The following is a 24,277-nucleotide window of genomic DNA, read 5'->3' as shown; positions in this document are numbered from 1 at the left end:
CATATAGTTGGAGATCCACTGCAAGGAAAACTGAAACATTACATTTACTCATAGCACCTCTACTCTTTATTAGCTATGGCAACTCCCATAGAAGCTCTATCCATTACATCTGTTTCTCCTAATATTTACTGATCACCTAACCCATTCAGGGTGTGGTTGGGTGCACTAGTCATGTTGTATAATGAATAGAGCTGGTGAAAGTACTTATATTGACATTGGTTATTTTTACAAGACATGTTCATGTATCCTTTGTGTGTATGTTTGTTCTCATGCAGGCTAACAGAGCTTTGAGCGCCATTGGGTTTGTGACAGCCGCTGCTGGAGCTTTCTCACTTCTCGGCATATTTCAAAATAAATCACGTCAAGGACAATATTGACAAGGGACAAAGTGAAGTGATGGCCGCAATTAAAAGTGGATTTGAAAAGATTTTTAAAAAAAAAATAAAAAAAAAAATTTACATACAAAAGATTTTGTTATGCCACACGGGACAATTTGTTATATTCAACAAAGGTTTTTGTACGGCATAATTAGAAGAAATAGTCTCATCACATTTGGATACTTGAAAGGCACAATGATGATCACTTATGTTTTGAATTTGATGATGTGCTGTGGTTTGTTCATTATCATGAAAATATAGCATTTTGATATTACAGGGGTTTACATATTTATTTCTACATTGTGCAATTTATGATTTAAATCATAAACATATTTTTGCCAAATTGTAAAAAAAGTATCATGACTAACCAAAGATTAATAAACAACAGCATAGAAGCTAGTTACTAAGTTTAAAAGCAGCACAATTTCCAGAGGCAAACAATACTTCTTGTTAGAAGCATGTTTCTACCCACCCATTGCACACATACGTGTTCTCACAATGAATTGGAGCGTATTCTAATAGTGTAGTCTTTTTTCCCAACTGCAAATTACATATGTTTTGTATACTCTCTTCTATATTGGGATTTTTTTCCCACCCACCTCTTGAGGATTGACCACAAGTTCTAAATGGGATTAAGGTCTGGGGTGTTTCCTTGCCATGGACCGACAATTTTGATGTTTTGATCCCTGAGCCACTTGGTTATCAATTTTGCCTTATGGTAAGGTGCTCCATCATGCTGGAAAAGTCATTGTTTGTCACCAAACTGTTCTTGGATGGTTGGGAGAAGTTGCTCTTGAAAGATGTTTTGGTATCATTCTTTATTCATGGATGTGTTCTTAGGCAAAATTGTGAGTGAGCCAACTTACTTGGCTGAGAAGCAACCCCACATATGAATGGTCTCAGGATGCTTTACTGTTGGCATGATGCAGGACTGATGGTAGCGCTCACCTTTCCTTCTCCAGACAAGCCTTTTTCCAAATGCCCCAAAAATCTGAAAGGGGATTCATCAGAGAAAGTGACTGTACCCCAGTCCTCAGGAGTCCAATCTCTGTACCCTTTGCAGAATATCAGTCTGGACCTGATGTTTTTCCTGGAGAGAAGTGGCTACTTTGCTGGCCTTCTTGACACCAAGCCATCCTCCAAAAGCCTTCGCCTCACTGTGCGTGCAGATGCACTCACACCTGCCATTCCGGAGCAAGCTCTGCACTGGTGGTGCCCCAATCTTGCAGCTGTATCAACTTTAGGAAACAGTCCTGGCTCTTGCTGGACGTTCTCAGGGGCCTTGAAACTTTCATCACAACTATTGAACCTCTCTCCTTGAAGTTCTTGATGATCCGATAAATGGTTGATTTAGGTGCAATCTTACTAGCAGCAAAATACCCTTGCCTGTGAATCCCTTTTTGTGCAAAGCAATGATGACTGCACATGTTTCCTTGCAGGTAACCATGGTTAGCAGAGGAAGAACAATAATTTCAAGCACCACCATCTTTTTAAAGCTTCCAGTCTGTTATTCAAACTCAATCAGCATGACAGAGTGATCTCCAGCCTTGTCCTCGTCAACAATCTCACCTGAATTAACGAGAGAATCACTGACCTGATGTCCTTTATTGGCAGGGCTGAAATGCAGTGGAAATTTAGTTTTTGAGATAAAGTTCATTGTTATGGCAAAGAGGGACTTTGAATTTAAATGCAGTTCATCTGATAACTCTTCATGATTTCTGTAGTAAATGCAAATTGACATCATAAAAACTGAGGCAGCAGACTTTGTGAAAAATAATATTTGTGTCATTCTCAAAACTTTTGGCCATGACTGTACAACCCCCACTCTTTGGGCCTAGGCCCCCATGTACTCATCTGTATGGTTAATGAATGAATGAACCCTTATATGCCATGAAACAATTCTGTTTTCCCCAAAATAGTACTCATAATAGACTGAAGCATGACATTAAAACAATTGTTCATTTTCTCATACTACTACCTCAAATCCATTGCTTGATTTTAGATTGTTAAAGGAAAATAAATATATAGTATAAAAAGGGCAGATGTTTGTAATAAGGAATCTGTCAACCCACATATACAGTAGTCAAGGTCAGAGAGAAAGAAAGCCTTCACCTACAGAGAATAAGACTGATTGGGAGCAGCTGACTTCTGCATCACATGACCTCCTCTACATAAAGGAGGGAGGAAGTACAACGTGCTCTCCTTCATTCCTCTGTGGCATGGAGGGAGAGAAGTAGTAAGGAGAGCTGTAACAGTAAGTAAAAGTGAGGGAGATGTGATAGGCATGTGGGGGATTTCAGATGAACATGTGGGGGAGATCTGATGGGCGTGTGAGGGGCATGTGGGGAGGCCTGATAGGCAAGTGGGTGGCATGTGGTAGGTTTAAAGGGCACGTTTATAAGTCATTGGAGAAAATTGGAGGGCCTCACGTGCGGTCCTTGAAATATATCAAATAGCCCATCACTGATATACAGTAATGTTTTTATTGAAATTTTAAAATGTTTTTCATTAAGCAGTTTTTCAGATATAGGAACTAAATATACCTCTGTATTATGATTCCAAAGCACATCCTCATTTTTGGAATTTATAGGTCTCAATGCTTTATAATGTTTACCAATCATTTTTATAGTGCAACAGTCTTTCTGTACCATTGTACCGACTGAGACTTTTCTGTTTTCTTACTGTGAATTAAATGAACATGGATTAACATTTTTTAAAAAATATTTTCCAACTACTGTCTCCTTTTTTATTCCAATGTACTAATCGCTTGGCTTTCAATAGGACCACCTATGTATCAAAATAATAAGCAACAATGACAATAAATTTCCTTACCACTTATTACTGAGATTAAGGGTGATATGTGGACCGTTTAAAATTTAGAGAGCCTTACATGCAGTCCTTGAAATGTTTTAGGTTGCTTCCCACTACCCTATTCCTTCCTCATATGCCCATCATCCAAAACCAAAAGTTTCTCCATCGCAAAAGCCTTTATCTTGCCATGCAAACTCCTGTATTATAAATATCTATATCTTTCTATCTATCTGTATATCTATCTATATTATGCACTATGTGGTATGACTCTAAATCTAAATCATTTTACATACATCTAAAAAAAACATTTCCAGAATACGCAGAAATCTCACATAAGACACTGCAAAAAGGTTAATTCATGCACTCATCATCTCCCGCTTTCAATATTTAAATTCCATCTTTACTGGACTTCCCTGAATCAGACTCTCACCCCTACAACCTCTTTTGCACTTAGAAGCTAGATTGATTTTCCTTGCAAATCATTTTTCCACTGCTGATCCACTCTGTCAATCTCTTCATTTTTTGCCCGTTTTTCACCGAATCCAATAAAAAATTCTTCTACTAACATACAAGGACATCCACAAAACTGCTCCGACATACATCTCCTCAGTTGTCTCAAAATATCTACCAACTTGACACCTCCCTTCTGCACAAAATCTGCGTCTCTCATCCACTCTCATCACATTCTCCCATTCCCGGTAACAGGACTTTTTTGGGGCTGCACCTACTTTGTGGAATTCCCTGACTCGCACAATAAAACTTTGCTGTAGTCTTCAAAACCTTCAAGCTTTCTCTGAAAACCCACCTCTTCAAGCAAGTTTATAATACTCCTCAATCACGCTCTTAACCTCCATAGGTTACACTATTGCCATCCCCTTACACAAATCACACAAAACAATACTGACCAACATTGCTGTGTGACTGGATCATATAACCCACTGAGCACTTTTTACCTTTGCAATCTGCCTGGACTAATTATTAATATGTAGCACTTATCCTCATCTATCAAACGCCTATTGCCCCATAGATTGTAAACAGGACCCTCGCTGTCTGTCTGTATTACCCAGTATTGTTATTTTACTGCGTTTGTTCCCAATTGTAAAGTGCTACGGAATTTGTTGCCACTATGTAAATGAATGTTATTGAATATGATGATAATGGTTGAGGTAAAACCAAATTCCACCATAAAAATATGGAATGAATATTCAACAAAAGAGTTTTTGAACCTACTGCAACCATACCACACAGCAGAATGTCATGTGAGCTTTACTTATGGAAATGCAAATTTACAAGTATAGTGCGGAATAGCATTCAGTGGAATGGAGAAGCAAAAGTGGAGCCTGAAGATTGTGGGATTTCATACCTCTGCAAAATGGCCTGTTCTGGAAAACAGACCCTCCGCTTTTTTATTCCTAGTTTAGGATTTTAAAATGTGAAGAAATCATAAATACAGAAAAAAATGTACCTTATTTTAACTTCTTTTTAGGAAATATATTTTGTAGCCAATGGATCATATTTTTAAGGGATGTTATTATGAATGATAAGATTCATCCTCGGATTGGCTGACTGGCATATAAATCAGAATCAGCTGATTATTTGTACACCTTGACAAAGGCCCCAGAGGTTGGGTTGAAATGTGTTGGTGAAAGTACGGAGCAACCAGCAGAACAACCTATCCAGACATAAAGTGGATGCCCAGCTGCTTCAACCCCGGGTTATGGTGCATCTGAATGCTGATTTCATTACACTCATCTGATAGGAGTGAACTTGCCGCTACATATAGGATTGTTAGATCATTATTACTACGTGTAACCACATGCTGAAGCCATTACACTGTTTTGGTAGGAGTGAACTCACTGTTCCATAGGAGGATTGTTAGACACTTATGACAGCGTGTAACATATGCCAAATTTTATGTTTTTAACCTTTTAAATTTTGTAAAAATAAAAATAAAATTAGTGTTGCCTTAAGGTATTATGCCAGATCTCAGTATGCCTTCTCTTCTATGTATGTGACACACGTGAAAGCAACAGATTGTAAGGAGTGGTCCGAAAAGAAAAAAATTCTGACACCTGAAGATTAGCAAGTTTCAATGTATATGACTTCATTTGCACAGAAGTAAGTGTGTTGGAAAGGGGGAAGATCCCCTAATTTATTAATAGCTATATTTATAGGTTCACATGTGTGATGAAATAAGGTTGTATAAATATTGAGCACACTTAGGGCTAGATTTACTAAGCTGCGGGTTTGAAAAAGTGGGAATGTTGACTATAGCAACCAATCAGATTCTAGCTATCATTTTGTAGAAGGTACTAAATAAATGAAAGCTAGAATCTGATTGGTTGCTATAGGCAACATCCCTACTTTTTCAAACCCGCAGCTTAGTAAATATACCCCTTAGTGTACATTGAACAGAGGTTCCTTTTTTGGGGAATTAGCTCTCATGTGGTATGCTTGGATTTACTACACTACAATATTGCTCATCTTTTATCTTTTGTATATATTGGCATCGGTTTGGATACAATCCATGGGATAATGAACGAACTTGTTGAATATTAAGAAGGGAAGAGACTTTTGTAAGTGTTGTCATTTGACCCTTGGAGCAAAGATTCACGTGAGAGAGACTCAAATCACGATTATATGGATTATAGTGATTTTTTCTGCATACAAAGTCATCTGAATGTTACTTATGACATCTGCTGTTCTTTAGAGGAATTTTTCATCTGAGATATAGAATATATTTGGAATATCTGTAATACTTATGGTATGCGCCTGAGATCAGGGCCACCTTAACTACATTATGGGCCCCCGGGCAATGCAGTGCACCGGGGCCCCTAAATATAAGTATATATATATATATATATATATATATATATATTAGGAAAAAGGTGATTAGACCAAACGGCACTTGGTGAATATCACCAACAAAGTGTTTAAAGTGCTCAATAGCAAACAAACAAAGATGATCACATACAGTAGGCTGCTTCACTTCCAGACTTTGTGTGTGCAAAAAAATATATATGTATGTATAAAAAGTGATATATATATATATATATATATATATATATATAGGGGCCCCCTTAACTTACCTTAAGTCCAATTCCCTTCTGTTCTTTTTTCCGCGCTGAGTCTCTTCTGCGCTTCTCCGTGCTGTGCTTGCAGTGAATGTTGGGCGTGACATCATGCCCAACATTCACTGCGAGCACAGCACGGAAGAGGGGACCAAGAAGCCGTATCACCAACTGACATGACCGCAAGGTAAGTATTTTTTTTTTTTCAGCGCTGCCTCGGACGGGCCCCCTTGCCCGCAGGGCCCCCGGGCACCTGCCCATTGTGCTCAATGGAAGAGATGGCCCTGCTTGAGATATACACAAACTAGTATTCTATGTTGATTATAGAGTGAAGTGGCACTCAGTTATTTATTTGAGGCAGCAATCCATAGGTAGCGCTCAGAAGGGATCATACAAACCCTTTGTTTGAATGTGACAGACCAGGCATCATTGAGATAGTCTAAATAGACAAATGGTCGCTGCTTCTGTGATTTTTGCAAATATATTAAGAGCTGATTACAGTCCTATCCTTCTTCTAAACAATCAACTAAGGAATTGTTATTGGATTTTTTTTAAAGACATAAATTAGTTTGATGTGGAAATCATGAGTCCATTTTACAACATAATTAGATGTAAACAATTAGGTTGGCAGGATGAACGTTATCTTGTTTTTGAACATAACTTCAAATAGGAGGAAAAATTTGTATCTACTTGTACAGTATAAATGGTTTGCATGAGAGTCCAGTTTTTTGTATATACTGTATACAAGTAGAAATAAAGTCCATGGTTTCAAAATTAACATGAGTATTACTTTGGTTGTCAGAACTTGTTGGATCGGTTTACAGAAGTAGTTTGTTGATCTACTTCTCATCTGCTCATTTACTATGGTACAATGCAACATCTGAAAATAGAGGATTTAGATTGAATTTGTAACATAAATCCCCAACATTAAAGATAGTCGCCTTGAGGTGGGACTGACAAATAGATGAAATACCTCTCAACAAAACTTGCTATTTAGAAAGATATTTACGAAACAAGATATCATGCAATCTACCAGTTATTGCTAACACCACTTATGATTGTTCGTTTTCAAGGAACATTCCACAGATGGGCTCCTCAGGCTCCCCACAAAAGGCTGTCCTATGATCTCCTGAGTATTTGGCTAGTTGGATTAAGGATGTGGCCAGACAAATCAGGAACTAATAAACTAAAGAAGATGGAAAAATTGTAGGACAGGATACTGCCAAAGGGAAAAGAAAGGTAGGAGTGGCGTCCCAATCTCCAACTGGGAAACAGATATTGTGAAAGATTATGATACGCACATTAATTATAAGAATTCAAAATAGGCACATTGGAACATTCACAAAAAAACCATGATAATCGGCGTGCACAATCAATAGCAGCCACAGACAAAATAGCGTTAAATAGAATGATCTCTTAATCAACATGAATGTCTGATATGCTCAGTAATTGCAGGTATCAAACATGGAGGAGCTGTAATCCAAACAATATATCAATAAATGAGAGCGCTGTCTCAATGTCCCAAACAAAGTAAAAAGTCCTGGCACTGAATTGCCCCAGTAGCCAAACACATGAATGATTGCAGTTGCAATATACCACATTGTTTCACAGCTAAACAATCGGGGATGTCCAGCAAAGATACCAAGGGTAACGATGTTCCTTAAAGTACATGTCAGAGCAAAACAGTGTTGAGAAATGGAATCTGCCGGATCACCCAGTCCACTTTTAAGCCCTTATCTCAGTCTTTTTAGCTTGTCTCCAGCTTGATGGAAACTTCAAAGCACTGGCATGTAAGCCCTTGTCTTCCACAGATTCCTCTGTGTATTTTCTGGTTTGGCGGGCGAACAGAGAACAGCTGACTGCTGTATGCTATGTTGTTTTACAATTTGCTGGAATTGTCAGAGTTCAGTGCAAGTGAATTGTAGAAAGAACCTACACGTTTCGCCCGCTTGGGCTTCCTTGGAGGTCAAAAAATGAAATGAATGTAAGGTGGAATAATTTCTTGTTTTATAGATGTCCAATTTACATACTTGTTCCATGATTAGTTCCTCGTTTTGTATGGCAGATCTACACTCCAAATTAAAAGTCCCTGATTGGTCCCAATGAAGAATGCTGCCAGCGAGTCCATATGAATTAAATGTAGAAAAATATAAAATAAAACTTATTCAGAACAGCAGAAGGTCCCAGAAATATCACCAATATATATATGTGTGTGTGTGTGTGTGTGTGTGTGTGTCTATATATATATATATATATATATATATATATATATACACACACACACAAGCAAACACAAAATTGCACAGCTGTAAAAATGACATGTTGTGGATGGAAGGAAAAACTTTTTCAGAACAGCAAAAAAAACAGGAATGTCACACACACACACACATATATATATATATATATATATATATATATATATATATATATATATATATATATATATATAAGCAAAACAGACAATAAATTGCAGGAATAACATGGGTAAACCAACAAAACATACCGTTTGGACAACCTGCTACATCAAATGTGAGGCCACTGATCTTTGTTGCGCAACACTTGAATGCACAGTAGTTTCAGGAAAGTGGCATAATAGCAGAAAATTATGTATTTCTTAACTGAAAAAAGTTGGGATGATTGTCACATATTTCTGAGTATGTGCCAGTCTTACGACATAAATGTCATAATGTAGTGCCGCTTTTGTATGGGTCGGCTTGGTGCGGTGATTGCCAGAAGAACCAATATGCACGCATTATTTTTTTCTTCAAATAGATAAAGATGACTGCATTACAAAGGTAACCAAGGCACAAAGAAAAGCTGGGGAAGGCACACCATTTGGTAAACTAGACAATCAATTGCATGAAATGAAGGGTTATTTATCTTTCTAACCCAAGCATGAAATGCCCAATAGTTTTTGGAAGATGGTGTGATAGAAGAAAATAACATGATTTTCATGTATTTACTAAATAAAACTTGTTCAAACAGGAATGATAATCATACCTTTCCGAATAGTTGCAGGTCCCACAAAAATGGTACCCCTTTTAAATGGGTTCACTTAGTGTATAGGGTGTCAGGTGTACAAATATGCATGCAACCCTTTACATAACTATTGCAACTCCCTTTTACTAGGTTATTGAGCGGTTAGCAGGGCCGGACTGGGACTAAAAATCAGCCCTGGCATTTAAAGCACACAGTCCCACGTGTTGTGGGCTTCATGCAATATATTGTTGCACACTGATGCTGGCTTAGTGTGCGTTGCTGGTGCAGTACAACATGATGTAGTATGAGTGTGTGTGTGTGTGTGTGTGAGGGGGGTATATATTTCTCCTAATGACCCGCAAACTTACATTATTAGTACCCCAATTACATCAATAAATACCATGACAAAATTACAGCAGTAAATAACCCCCACACACACTCATACTACATCAATACCCACCCACATTACAGCAACCAGCATTACCCCCCCCACATTAAAGCAACCAGCATCAGTCCCACATTACAGCAACCGTTGTCACCCCCCCACATTACAGCAATACCCTCTCCTACTTATTAGCAATACTAAGCCCCAAACACACTACAACATTGCCACCACCACGCCACCCCATACTACAGCAATACCACCAATTATACAGACGCCACTGTAGGAAACCAATGTTTTGCTATTTTCAAATCTCCCACAAAATAGCAACAACAGAATACTTACACACATAGGCGCATATTCAATTAGGGTTCCGGTCCGCTGTAAAGCGCGTTACCACGGAAAGTGCGCACTATTGCCGGTAATAGGGTACGCAATGACGCAGATTTTCGTATGCAACCCTATGGGCTGCGAACGAAAATCCACGTTCTTGCGGTACCGTGGATTAAGTTCGCGGCCCGTTCTGCGCGCGATCCCGCGGACCGGAATCGTAACTGAATATGCCCCATATAGTTAGCAGGTACCCTTTTCCCTAAATTAAATAGTAATGGCAGAATTTTCATGAATCATTCCACATGAAATAAAACTCTAACAAATATATCAGAAAAAACATAACTATTGATCATTTGAACCCACACGGCTGCATTAAAAGTATTTCCATCTACAACAAAATGTCAGAGAAAAATATTTTTTTTACTACAGTAACTGGATATGCGTCTTTTCTATTCATTTTAAATAACACAGTATATAAATTAAGGGGGGTAAAGGAGGTGGGTGAGAGATAATTTGATGTGATCCATCAGTTTGATTAGATAGGAAACATTTAGATTATTTACCTAGAGACGTTTACCCCCTTGACTCACAGGCAGGGCCGACAAGAAGAATTTTAGGCCCCGGTACAGCAACTTCTTTGAGCTCCCGTCATATTCAACAATGAGAGACTTGCCTTTGCCAGAAGTTGATATTATGCCAAACGGTAGTGCCCCCAGTTCATATTATGTTACATCGTAGTGCCCCCAGGTCATATTATGCCACATAATATTACCCTCAATTCATATTTGGCCATGCAGTAGTGCCCACAAATCATATTATGGCATAGTAGTGCCCCCAAATCATATACCATACAGTAGTGCCCACAAATCATATTATGCCACAATTGTGCCCCCAAATAACATTATGCCATACAGTAGTGCCTCCAAATAACAGTATGCCATACAGTAGTGCCCCAAATCATTAGTAGTGACCAGACAAAACCTAATTCACAAATAAAAATTGGTACAGAATATCAGATACTGAGAGTGTGAGTCCCAGGAGCAGCTCAATACCTCATTTACAATGCAAACAAAAATAGATATATTGACACAATCACAGATAAAATTTATGACAAGCAGTGTTTTTCCTCTTAATTAAAAAGGACGGTGAAAAACACATTGGACACGAGAAAATATATGAACTTACCTGATTATGGCATCCTGTGTTCTGTTCTCCTACTGGGAGCTCAATGGCCAATTAGTAATGGACTTTTTACTACAGCTATTATAAACTTCATCTGTCCTTTTTATTACCTAATGCAATTGATCAGTATTACTTGTGTGATCTTAACACTTAATCACTACCTGCAATGACATCTGAATAGCATCTAGCATCTTCTTCACAAGTTGAAAATATGCTATCGAAGTATCTACTACAGTTAGACAATCTCTATACCACCACAATGCACAGAATACATATCTACTATCTGTGTAGATGTTTAATACTTTTGCCTTGCACTAACTCACACACTGTCGTGAGTGCTACTTATATTATATCTTATACATAACTTTCCAATCTCATTTTATCTATGATAACTACAATCTGTATAAAAAATTATACCTACTCCCAGTAAGTGTGTATCCTCAATGTCAGATCTAGCAGTAAAGGTTCTAATCCAAAAGTTCCATACAGTCATAATTAGGCATTAATTCATCAAAAATTTCATATACTTATCAGTACTTTCATCCACACTCTGCATTTCCATGCACACTAATTAAGAACATAACAGTATTAAAGATATTACACCAACGAATAGTTAGATAAAGAAAAGGCATAAGATCTCATTTACAATTTACGAATCTGGCAGCGAAGACTTGTCATGTTTGTGTAAAATTCATCAAGAGCAAAACAGGATATGGAATAAAAAAAAAATAATTTCTGACTAACTACTAGATATTTTCTATGAATAATGCTACAGTTGCAACTACTTTTAATCAATTGACAATGAATGAGCAGCTATGTTTAAATTCCTCACTATAATAAACAATAAGTCTTTGATAGTTTCCATGTAAACTCCAGCTACACATCCCTAGAAGATGCGCACTTATGATTTTATTTAGCGACTAGTGCATATGCAGAATAACTCGCACACTTTCTGAGGAAAGATGTGTCAGTCCTTGGGTCAAGCAATAACCCAAATACTTAACCTGAACTGGCAAAATTGCAGTTTATTTCTGGAAACCATGTAGCCATGTTGATATAGGAATATTAACAGCTAACAATAGTGTCTACAAAGACTGTAAAAAACAAAACAAAAGTAAGTTATTAACATATAAGATCACTGTGATACAAAATTACAGTGTGATATAAAAGTGATGCCCCTGCACCATCTATTGGTTACTTCTGGTAGTGCAGCCACTCCCTATTAAATTACTTTTTATTGGGATAATTCACCACAGTTTTATTGTTATCCTGTGTCTATTCAAACATAACTGTTTCAGAGTCACCTAGATCAGATTCAGGTGACTGTAAAACACTTTTTTTTAATGAGATCTTGGCTCTTTTTTTCTCTGCTAAACAATACTTTAATATGTCAAAAACTTTGTTTTCTGATTCTTCAATTTCTCAATTTCTGTTTGCACATTATCCAAAATATTTTTATCAATGGACCCTGCACTTGGAAACTGCTTATCACAATAATTAGTCATATTCATACAGCCTTACACAAATCACTCAAAAAAACACTCATGTTTCTAACCCCGCAGTTTTCTATCTAAACCTATGGACAATCTTTCTCATATTTCACTGAGGATTTATCCCCCACAGTATATAAATCACTCATTATATTTTATATTCATCATTATTTTATTTTTATTTTATTTTAAAAACTGGACTCTGCAGTACGCAAGTCCAAATTTCTCAAGTTGAAATGCGTCCCGCAGTGCGCATTCAATCGATAGTGGTCCCGCAGTCCCACTATCCAGAAAGTCCATTAGGCCTCACATCTGAGAGATAGCCTCAATCTCAACACTGTATTCATTGACTACGTAGATTTATTAACTCTTTATTTCATCTCTTAACTTCTCAACACTCATTAACACACGCATACTCAGATAAGCAGTTCACAGAGTAGGCTCCCCTGAAATCAAGCACATTTTTTTTATAGTGCCTACATTCCAATAACATAAATACATATGATGTACTGTTCAGCAAAGTAGCAGACCGAAAAATGTAACACTTTAAACTCCTGATTGTAAATTTTATTACAGTTACTATAAACAAAAATAGTAACCTAAAAGTTCACATTTCTGAAACACAAATCTCATTGGAAAAAAACCACAAGATAACCAGTTTGCATTCCATGGTATACATCTCTCTCTATTTCAAAAGGATCGGCAATAACTTACCTTCCTTTATAAAAGAGAAAATCGTCGACCATGCATTTTCAAAATTAGAAATCCAAATGTCCTTTGTCCAAATCGAATCATGTTGAGGAATCTCAGCAGTGCCTCCAATTAATAAAGTAATAAAATAATTTCTTCAGCAAAAGAAACTTTAAGAATAAAATTATATCATTGTTTATTTACAAAAGAAAAAGCTAGCGCTATGATAACATTATCACTCATTTTCATTCTCTGAAAACTCTGTCTGTTCACATTCCAGACAGTTACTTTTAGTACCAATAAAAGTAGGTTGTACTACAATTTACAAATATCATATTACAATTGGCTGAGAAAGTATATAGGCGTATCCTGATCCCCCCAGCTTCCCTGGATGCAATGGAAACTCTGAAGAAATTCTTGCAACTCTTTGTTCCAACATCTCTGATTAGAAACATCTGTTTTTCTTGAATTAACTCCTTCATTCCTGTTCATATCCTTCTCTTAAGCTGACACGCAAGGCTCCAATTGACATAACAATACCACTTCAAATATTAATGATATACTAAAATAGGATAATACAATGTAAATATTTTCATATTAATAAATTGTCTTCATCCAAAAAAAAATATCTTTGACGTTACTACTTGTGTTTTAGAATGGTTGCTTCCCTGACATTCCCATTCTTAAGATGTCTCTCCCTTTACACTTTCTTATAGCTATGCCCCTGCACCATCTTCTCCTTTGTCCCTCTCACCCCTCTTTCTGCACCCCTTTCCCCCTGGCTCTCACCCCTCTTCCTGCACTCCCTTCCCCCTGGCTCTGTCACCCCTCTTCCTGCACCCCTTTCCCCCTGGCTCTGTCACCCCTCTTCCAGCACCCCTTTTCCCCCTTGCTGTTTCACCTCTCTTCCTGCACCCCCTTTCCCCATCGCTCTCACCCTACTTCAAGCACCCCTCTCTCACCCCTCTTCAAGCACCGCCTTTCCCCCTGGCTCTCTCACCCCTCTTCCAGCACCCCCTTCCCCCTGGCTCTGTCACCTCTCTTCTAGCACTCCTTTTCCCCCAGCTCTGTCACCCCTCTTCCAGCACTCCTTTTCCCCCTGGCTCTGTCACCCTTCTTCCTGCAACCCCCTTTTACCATGGCTCTGTCACCCCTCTTCCAGCACCCCTTTTCGCCCTGGCTCTCTCACCCCTCTTCAAGCATACTCTTTCACCTTGGCTCTCTCACCCGTCTTCCTGCACCCCCTTTCCCCCTGGCTCTCTCACCCCTCTTTCTGCACCCCCTTTCCCCCTGGCTCTCTCACCACTCTTCCAGCACCCCCTTCCCCCTGGCTCTCATCCCTCTTCCTGCACCACCTTTCTTCCTGGCTCTCTCAACCCTCTTCAAGCACCTTCGCTTCCAGCACCCCTTTTCCCCCTGGCTCTCTCACCCCTCTTCCAGGACGCCTTTTCCCCCTGGCTCTCTCACCCCTCTTCCAGCACCCCCTTCCCCCTGGCTCTGTCACCTCTCTTCTAGCACTCCTTTTCCCCCAGCTCTGTCACCCCTCTTCCAGCACTCCTTTTCCCCCTGGCTCTGTCACCCCTCTTCCTGCAACCCCCTTTTACCATGGCTCTGTCACCCCTCTTCCAGCACCCCTTTTTGCCCTGGCTCTCTCACCCCTCTTCAAGCATACTCTTTCACCCTGGCTCTCTCACCCCTCTTCCTGCACCCCCTTTCCCCCTGGCTCTCTCACCCCTCTTTCTGCACCCCCTTTCCCCCTGGCTCTCTCACCACTCTTCCAGCACCCCCTTCCCTCTGGCTCTCATCCCTCTTCCTGCACCACCTTTCTTCCTGGCTCTCTCAACCCTCTTCAAGCACCTTCGCTTCCAGCACCCCTTTTCCCCCTGGCTCTCTCACCCCTCTTCCAGGATGCCTTTTCCCCCTGGCTCTCTCACCCCTCTTCCTGCACCCCCTTTCCCCCTGGCTTTCACCCCTCTTCAAGCACCCCTTTTCACCCTGGCTCTCTCACCCCTCTTCCAGCACTCCCTTCGCCCTGGCTCTCACCCCTTCTTCATGCACTTCCTTCCCCCTGGTTCTCACCCCTCTTCCTGCACCCGCTTTCTGCCTGGCTCTCACCCCTCTTCCAGCACCCCCTTTCTTCCTGGCTCTCACCCCTCTTCCAGCACCCCCTTTCTTCCTGGCTCTCACCCCTCTTCCAGCACCCCCTTTCTTCCTGGCTCTCACCCCTCTTCCAGCACCCCCTTTCTTCCTGGCTCTCAACCCTCTTCCAGCACCCCCTTTCACCCTCGCACTGTCACCCCTCTTCAAGCAACCCTTTTCCCTCTGGCTCTCTCACCCCGCTTCTTGCACCCCCTTTTCCCCTGGCTCTCTCACCCCTCTTCCAGCACCCCCTTCCCCCTGTCTCTCACCCCTCTTCATGCACTCCCTTCCCCCCTAGCTCTATCACTCCTCTTCCTGCACCCCCTTTATTCCTGGCTCTCTCACCCCTCTTCCAGCACCCCCTTTCTTCCTGGCTCTCATCCCTCTTCCAGCACCCCCTTTTACCCTCGCTCTGTCACCCCTCTTCAAGCAACCCTTTTTCCCTCTGGCTTTCTCACCCCTCTTCAAGCACCCCCTTTCACCCTGGCTTTTTCACCCCCTCTTCCAGCACCTCTTTTTCCCCTGGCTCTCTCACCCCTCTTCCAGCACCCCTTTTCCCCCTGGCTCTCTCACCCCTCTTCCTGCACTACCTTTCCCCTTGGCTTTCACCCCTCTTCCAGCACCCTCTTCCCCCTGGCTCTATCACCCCTGTTCCTGAACCCCCTTTCTTCTTGGCTCTCACCCCTCTTCCAGCACCCCCTTCCCCCTGGCTCTATCACCCCTCTTCCTGCACCCCCTTTCCCCCTGGCTCTCACCCCTCTTCCAGGACCCCCTGGCTCTATCACTCATCTTCCTGCACCCCCTTCCCCTGGCTCTATCACCCCTCTTCCAGCACCCCTTTCCCCCCTGGTTCTCAGCCCTCTTCCTGCACTCCCTTCCCCCAGGCTATGTCACCCCTCTTCTTGCACTCCCTTCCCCCTGGTTATGTCACCCCTATTCCTGCACCCCTGGCTCTATCACCCCTCTTCCTGCACACCCTTTCCCCTGGCTCTATCACCCATCTTCCAGCACCCCCGCTCTATCACCCCTCTTCCCCTGGCTCTATCACCCCTCTTCCAGCACCCCCTTTCCCCCTGGCTCTAACACCCCTCTTCCAGCACCCACTTTCCCCTGGCTCTATCACCCCTCTTCCTGCACCCCCTTCCCCCCTGGCTCTCTCACCCCTCTTCCTGCACGCCCTTTCCCCCTGGCTCTCTCACCCCTCTTCCAGCACCCCCTTTCCCCCTGGCTCTAACACCCTTCTTCCAGCACCCACTTTCCCCTGGCTCTATCACCCCTCTTCCTGCACCCCCTTCCCCCCTGGCTCTCTCACCCCTCTTCCTGCACGCCCTTTCCCCCTGGCTCTCTTACCCCCTCTTCCAGCACCCCTTTTCCCCCTGGCTCTCTCACCTCTCTTCCGGTACCCTCTTTCCCCCTGGCTCTCACTCCTCTTCAAGCACCCCCTTTCCCCCTGGCTTTCACCCCTCTTCAAGCACCCCTTTTCACCCTGGCTCTCTCACCCCTCTTCCAGCACTCCCTTCGCCCTGGCTCTCACCCCTTCTTCATGCACTTCCTTCCCCCTGGTTCTCACCCCTCTTCCTGCACCCGCTTTCTGCCTGGCTCTCACCCCTCTTCCAGCACCCCCTTTCTTCCTGGCTCTCACCCCTCTTCCAGCACCCCCTTTCTTCCTGGCTCTCACCCCTCTTCCAGCACCCCCTTTCTTCCTGGCTCTCACCCCTCTTCCAGCACCCCCTTTCTTCCTGGCTCTCAACCCTCTTCCAGCACCCCCTTTCACCCTCGCACTGTCACCCCTCTTCAAGCAACCCTTTTCCCTCTGGCTCTCTCACCCCTCTTCTTGCACCCCCTTTTCCCCTGGCTCTCTCACCCCTCTTCCAGCACCCCCTTCCCCCTGTCTCTCACCCCTCTTCATGCACTCCCTTCCCCCCTAGCTCTATCACTCCTCTTCCTGCACCCCCTTTATTCCTGGCTCTCTCACCCCTCTTCCAGCACCCCCTTTCTTCCTGGCTCTCATCCCTCTTCCAGCACCCCCTTTTACCCTCGCTCTGTCACCCCTCTTCAAGCAACCCTTTTTCCCTCTGGCTTTCTCACCCCTCTTCAAGCACCCCCTTTCACCCTGGCTTTTTCACCCCCTCTTCCAGCACCTCTTTTTCCCCTGGCTCTCTCACCCCTCTTCCAGCACTACCTTTCCCCTTGGCTTTCACCCCTCTTCCAGCACCCTCTTCCCCCTGGCTCTATCACCCCTGTTCCTGAACCCCCTTTCTTCTTGGCTCTCACCCCTCTTCCAGCACCCCCTTCCCCCTGGCTCTATCACCCCTCTTCCTGCACCCCCTTTCCCCCTGGCTCTCACCCCTCTTCCAGGACCCCCTGGCTCTATCACTCATCTTCCAGCACTACCTTTCCCCTTGGCTTTCACCCCTCTTCCAGCACCCTCTTCCCCCTGGCTCTATCACCCCTGTTCCTGAACCCCCTTTCTTCTTGGCTCTCACCCCTCTTCCAGCACCCCCTTCCCCCTGGCTCTATCACCCCTCTTCCTGCACCCCCTTTCCCCCTGGCTCTATCACCCCTCTTCCAGCACCCCTTTCCCCCCTGGTTCTCAGCCCTCTTCCTGCACTCCCTTCCCCCAGGCTATGTCACCCCTCTTCTTGCACTCCCTTCCCCCTGGTTATGTCACCCCTATTCCTGCACCCCTGGCTCTATCACCCCTCTTCCTGCACACCCTTTCCCCTGGCTCTATCACCCATCTTCCAGCACCCCCGCTCTATCACCCCTCTTCCCCTGGCTCTATCACCCCTCTTCCAGCACCCCCTTTCCCCCTGGCTCTAACACCCCTCTTCCAGCACCCACTTTCCCCTGGCTCTATCACCCCTCTTCCTGCACCCCCTTCCCCCCTGGCTCTCTCACCCCTCTTCCTGCACGCCCTTTCCCCCTGGCTCTCTCACCCCTCTTCCAGCACCCCCTTTCCCCCTGGCTCTAACACCCTTCTTCCAGCACCCACTTTCCCCTGGCTCTATCACCCCTCTTCCTGCACCCCCTTCCCCCCTGGCTCTCTCACCCCTCTTCCTGCACGCCCTTTCCCCCTGGCTCTCTTACCCCCTCTTCCAGCACCCCTTTTCCCCCTGGCTCTCTCACCTCTCTTCCGGTACCCTCTTTCCCCCTGGCTCTCACTCCTCTTCAAGCACCCCCTTTCCCCCTGGCTCTCACCCCTCATCAAGCACCCCTTTTCACCCTGGCTCTCTCACCCCTCTTCCAGCACCCCTCTTCTTGCACTACCTTCCCCCCTGGCTCTGTCACCCCTCTTCCTGCACCCCCTTCCCCCCCTGGCTCTCTCACCCCTCTTCCTACACCCACTTTCCCCCTAGCTCTCTCACCCCTCTTCTAGCACCCCTTTTTACCCTGGCTCTCACTCCTTTTCCTGCACCCCCTTTCTTCCTGGCTCTCACACCCCTCTTCTAGCACCTCTTTTCCCCCTGGCTTCCCGTTCTCTTCAAGCACCCCCTTTCACCCTGGCTCTCTCACCCCTCTTCCAGCACCACCCCCCCCCCCATGGCTCTCACTGCTCTTCCAGGACCCCCTTCCCCCATGGTTCTAACCTTTCTTCCTGCACACCCTTCCCCCCCTGGCTCTATCACCCCTCTACCAGCACCCCCCGGGCTCTATCACCCCTCTTCCAGCACCTAATTTTCCTCCTGGCTCTATCACCCCTCTTCCAGCACCCCCTTTCTTGCTGGCTCTCATCCCTCTTCCAGCACCCCCTTTTACCCTCGCTCTGTCACCCCTCTTCAAGCAACCCTTTTTCCCTCTGGCTTTCTCACCCCTCTTCAAGCACCCCCTTTTACCCTGGCTCTTTCACCCCCTCTTCCAGCACCTCTTTTTCCCCTGGCTCTCTCACCCCTCTTCCAGCACCCCTTTTCCCCCTGGCTCTCTCACCCCTCTTCCTGCACTACCTTTCCCCTTGGCTTTCACCCCTCTTCCAGCACCCTCTTCCCCCTGGCTCTATCACCCCTGTTCCTGAACCCCCTTTCTTCTTGGCTCTCACCCCTCTTCCAGCACCCCCTTCCCCCTGGCTCTATCACCCCTCTTCCTGCACCCCCTTTCCCCCTGGCTCTCACCCCTCTTCCAGGACCCCCTTCCCCCTGGCTCTATCACTCCTCTTCCTGCACCCCCCTTCCCCTGGCTCTATCACCCCTCTTCCAGCACCCCTTTCACCCCTGGTTCTCAGCCCTCTTCCTGCACTCCCTTCCCCCTGGCTATGTCACCCCTCTTCCTGCACTCCCTTCCCCCTGGTTATGTCACCCCTCTTCCTGCACCCCTGGCTCTATCACCCCTCTTCCTGCACACCCTTTCCCCTGGCTCTATCACCCATCTTCCAGCACCCCCCTTTCCCCCTGGCTCTAACACCCCTCTTCCAGCACCCACTTTCCCCTGGCTCTATCAGCCCTCTTCCTGCACCCCCTTCCCCCCTGGCTCTCTCACCCCTCTTCCTGCACGCCCTTTCCCCCTGGCTCTCTCACCCCCTTTTCCAGCACCCCCTTCCCCCATGGCTCTCACCCCTCTTCCTGCACCCCATTTCTTCCTAGCTCTCTCACCCCTCTTCAAGCACCCCCTTTCCCCCTGGCTCTCACTCCTCTTCAAGCACTCCCTTTCCCCCTGGCTCTCACCCCTCGTCAAGCACTACTTTTTACCCTGGCTCTCACTCCTTTTCCTGCACCCCCTTTCTTCCTGGCTCTCTCACCCCTCTTCCAGCACCCTCTCCTCCCCGTCTCTATCACCCCTCTTCCAGCACCCCCTTTTCCCCCTGGCTCTCTTACCCCCTCTTCCAGCACCCCTTTTCCCCCTGGCTCTCTCACCTCTCTTCTGGTACCCTCTTTCCCCCTGGCTCTCACTCCTCTTCAAGCACCCCCCTTTCCCCCTGGCTCTCACCCCTCATCAAGCACCCCTTTTCACCCTGGCTCTCTCACCCCTCTTCCAGCACCCCTCTTCTTGCACTACCTTCCCCCCTGGCTCTGTCACCCCTCTTCCTGCACCCCCTTCCCCCCTGGCTCTCTCACCCCTCTTCCTACACCCACTTTCCCCCTAGCTCTCTCACCCCTCTTCTAGCACCCCTTTTTTTCCCTGGCTCTCACTCCTTTTCCTGCACCCCCTTTCTTCCTGGCTCTCACACCCCTCTTCTAGCACCTCTTTTCCCCCTGGCTTCCCGTCCTCTTCAAGCACCCCCTTTCACCCTGGCTCTCTCACCCCTCTTCCAGCACCACCCCCCCATGGCTCTCACCGCTCTTCCAGGACCCCCTTCCCCATGGTTCTAACCTTTCTTCCTGCACACCCTTCCCTCCCCTGGCTCTATCACCCCTCTACCAGCACCCCCCCGGGCTCTATCACCCCACTTCCAGCACCTACTTTTCCTCCTGGCTCTATCACCCCTCTTCCAGCACCTACTTTTCCTCCTGGCTCTATCACCCCTCTTCCAGCACCCCATTTCTTCCTGGCTCTGTCACCCCTCTTCAAGCACCCCCTTTCACCCTGGCTCTCTCACCTCTCTTCAAGCAACCCCTTTCACCCTGGCTCTCTTACCCCCTCTTCCAGCACCCCTTTTCCCCCTGGCTCTCAAACCTCTCTTCAAGCACCCCTTTTCCCCCTGGCTTTCTGTCCTCCTCCTGCACCCCTTTTCCCCCTGGCTATGTCACCCCTCTTCCTGAACCCCCTGGCTCTATCACCCCTCCTACTGCACACCCTTTCCCCCTGGCTCTAACACCCCCTCTTCCGGCACCCGCGCTCTATCACCCCTCTTCCCCTGGCTCTATCACCCCTTTTCCAGCACCCCCTTTCCCCCTGGCTCTAACACCCCTCTTCCAGCACCCCCTTTCCCCTGGCTCTATCACCCATCTTCCTGCACCCCCTTCCCCCTGGCTCTCTCACCCTCTTCCTGCACCCCCTTTCCCCCTGGCTCTCTCACCCCTCTTCCAGCACACCTTTTCCCCATGGCTCTCTCACCCCTCTTCCTGCACCGCCTTTCTTCCTAGCTCTCTCACCCCTCTTCAAGCACCCCCTTTCACCCTGGCTCTCTTACCCCCCTTTTCCAGCACCCCTTTTCCCCCTGGCTCTCTCACCCCTCTTCCTGCACCCCCTTTCTTCCTGGCTCTCTCACCCCTCTTCCAGCACCCACTCCCCCCTGTCTCTATCACCCCTCTTCCAGCACCCCCTTTTCCCCCTGGCTTTCTTACCCCCTCTTCCAGCACCCCTTTTCCCCCTGGCTCTCTCACCTCTCTTCCTGTACCCCCTTTCCTCCTGGCTTTCACTCCTCTTTAAGCACCCCCTTTCCCCCTGGCTCTCACCCCTCATCAAGCACCCCTTTTCACCCTGGCTCTCTCACCCCTCTTCCAGCACCCCTCTTCCTGCACTACCTTCCCCCCTGGCTCTCTCACCCCTCTTCCTACACCCCGTTTCCCCCTGGCTCTCTCACCCCTCTTCCAACACCCCTTTTCACCCTGGCTCTCACCCCTCTTCCTCCACCCCCTTTCTTCCTGGCTCTCTCACCCCTTTTCTAGCACCCCCCTTTCACCCTGGCTCTCTTACCCCCTCTTCCAGCACCCCTTTACCCCCTGGCTCTCTCACCTCTTTTCCAGCACCTCTTTTCCCCCTGGATTTCTGTCCTCTTCAAGCAGCCCCTTTCACCCTGGCTTTCTCACCCCTCTTCCAGCACCCCCTTCCCCCTTGCTCTCACCCCTCTTCCAGGACCCCCTTCCCCCTGTCTCTATCACTCCTCTTCCTGCACCCCCTTCCACCTGGCTCTATCACCCCTCTTCCAGCACCCCCTTTCCCCCATGGTTCTAACCCCTCTTCCTGCACACCCTTCCCCCTGGCTCTATCACCCCTCTTCCAGCACCCCATTTCTACCTGACTCTCTCACCCCTCTTAAAGCACCCCATTTCACCCTGGCTCTTTCACCTCTCTTCAAGCAACCCATTTTCACCCTGGCTCTTTCACCTCTCTTCAAGCAACCCCTTTCACCCTGGCTCTCTTAGCCCCTCTTCCAGTACCCCTTTTCCCCCTGGCTCTCAAACCTCTCTTCAAGCACCCCTTTTCTCCCTGGCTTTCTGTCCTCCTCCTGCACCCCCTTTCCCCCTGGCTCTCTCACCCCTCTTCAAGCACCCCCTTTCCCCCTGGCTCTCTCACCCCTCTTCCAGGACCCCCTTCTCCCTGGCTCTATCACCCCTCTTCCTGCACTCCCTTCCTCCTGGATATGTCACCCCGCTTCCTGCACCCCCTTCCCCCTGGCTTTATCACCCCTCTTCCTGCACTCCCTTCCCCCTGGCTATGTCACCCCTCTTTCTGCACTCCCTTCCCTCATGGCTCTGTCACCCCTCTTCCTGCACTCCCTTTTCCCCTGGCTCTATCACCACTCTTCCTGCACTCCCTTCCTACTGGATATGTCACCCCTCTTCCTGCACCCCCCTTCCCCCTGGCTTTATCACCCCTCTTCCTGCACTCCTTTCCCCCTGGCTATGTCACCCCTCTTTCTGCACTCCCTCCCCTCATGGCTCTGTCACCCCTCTTCCTGCACTCCCTTTTCCCCTGGCTCTATTACCACTCTTCCTGCACCCCCTTTTTTCCTGGCTCTCACCCCCACTTCCTGCACCCCCTTTCTTCCTGGCTCCCACCCCTCTTCCAGCACCCTCTTTCCCCTGGCTCTATCACCCCTCTTCCAGCACCCCCTTTATCATGGCTCTATCACCCCTCTTCCTGCACCCCCTTCCCCCTGGCTCTCTCACCCCCTTCCTGCACCCCATTTCTTCCTGGCTCTCTCACCCCTCTTCAGGCACTACCTTTCACCCTGGCTCTCTTACCCCCTCTTCAAGCACCCCCTTTCACCCTGGCTCTCTTACCCCCTCTTCCAGCACCCCTTTTCCCCCTGGCTCTCTCACCTCTCTTCCTGTACCCCCTTTCCCCCTGGCTCTCACTCCTCTTCAAGCACCCCCTTTCCCCCTGGCTCTCACTCCTCGTCAAGCACCCCTTTTCACCCTGGCTCTCACCCCTCTTCCTGCACCCCCTTTCTTCCTGGCTCTCTCACCCCTCTTCCAGCACCCACTCCCCCGGCTCTATCACCGCTCTTTTAGCACCTCCTTTTCCCCCTGGCTCTATCAACCCTCGTTAAGCACCCCTTTTCACCCTGGCGCTCTTACCACTCTTCCAGCAATACCTTCCCCCCTGGCTCTGTCACCTTCTTTCTGCACCTCCTTCCCCCCTGGCTCTCTCACCCCTCTTCCAGCACCCCCCTCCCCCCTGGCTCTCACCCCTCTTCCAGGACCCCCCTTCCCCCTCGCTCTATCACTCCTCTTCCTGCACCCCCTTTCTTCCTGGCTCTCTCACCCCTCTTCTAGCACCCCTTTTCACTCTGGCTCTCTCACCCCTCTTCCTGCACTACCTTCCCCCCCTGGCTCTGTCACCCCACTTCCTGCACCCCCTTCCCCCCTGGCTCTCACCCCTCTTCCAGCACCCCTTTTCACCCTGGCTCTCTCACCCCTCTTCCTGCACCCCCTTCCCCCTGGCTTTCACCCTTTTTCCTGCAACCCCTTTATCCCTGGCTCTAACACCCCTCTTCCAGCACCCCCCTTCCCTTTGGCTCACACCCCTCTTCCTGCACCCCCTTCCCTCGGGCTTTATCACCCCTCTTCCAGCACCCCCCTTCGCCCCTGGCTCTCTCAACCCTCTTCCTTCACCCCCTTTCCTACACTCCCTTCAACCCCTGGCTTTATCACACCTCTTCCAGCACCCCCTTTCCCCCTGGCTCTATCACCCCTCTTCCTGCACCCCCTTCCACCTGGCTCA

The 24,277-nt window shown here is 46.9% G+C and overlaps 1 protein-coding gene across 2 annotated transcripts in view; it reads left to right on the top strand.

Annotated features, from left to right (window-relative positions):
* The window catches only part of PLAAT1 (phospholipase A and acyltransferase 1), a 59,830-nt gene that overhangs the window by 20,076 nt on the left and 15,477 nt on the right, over nucleotides 1-24,277 (top strand). The window contains exon 4 of one of the 2 annotated variants that reach the window (XM_075202282.1): nucleotides 276-669. The exons of the other annotated variant lie outside the window; for it this stretch is intronic. Coding sequence (XP_075058383.1) covers nucleotides 276-377 — 102 coding nt within the window. The 3' untranslated portion in view covers nucleotides 378-669. Of the gene's footprint in view, nucleotides 1-275; nucleotides 670-24,277 lie in introns of those variants that run through there. 2 annotated transcript variants of the gene reach the window in all.

Source organism: Mixophyes fleayi, chromosome 3 (genome assembly GCF_038048845.1).
Source record: "Mixophyes fleayi isolate aMixFle1 chromosome 3, aMixFle1.hap1, whole genome shotgun sequence".
NCBI lineage: Eukaryota > Metazoa > Chordata > Amphibia > Anura > Limnodynastidae > Mixophyes > Mixophyes fleayi.
This window is presented reverse-complemented; position numbering and strand designations above follow the sequence as displayed.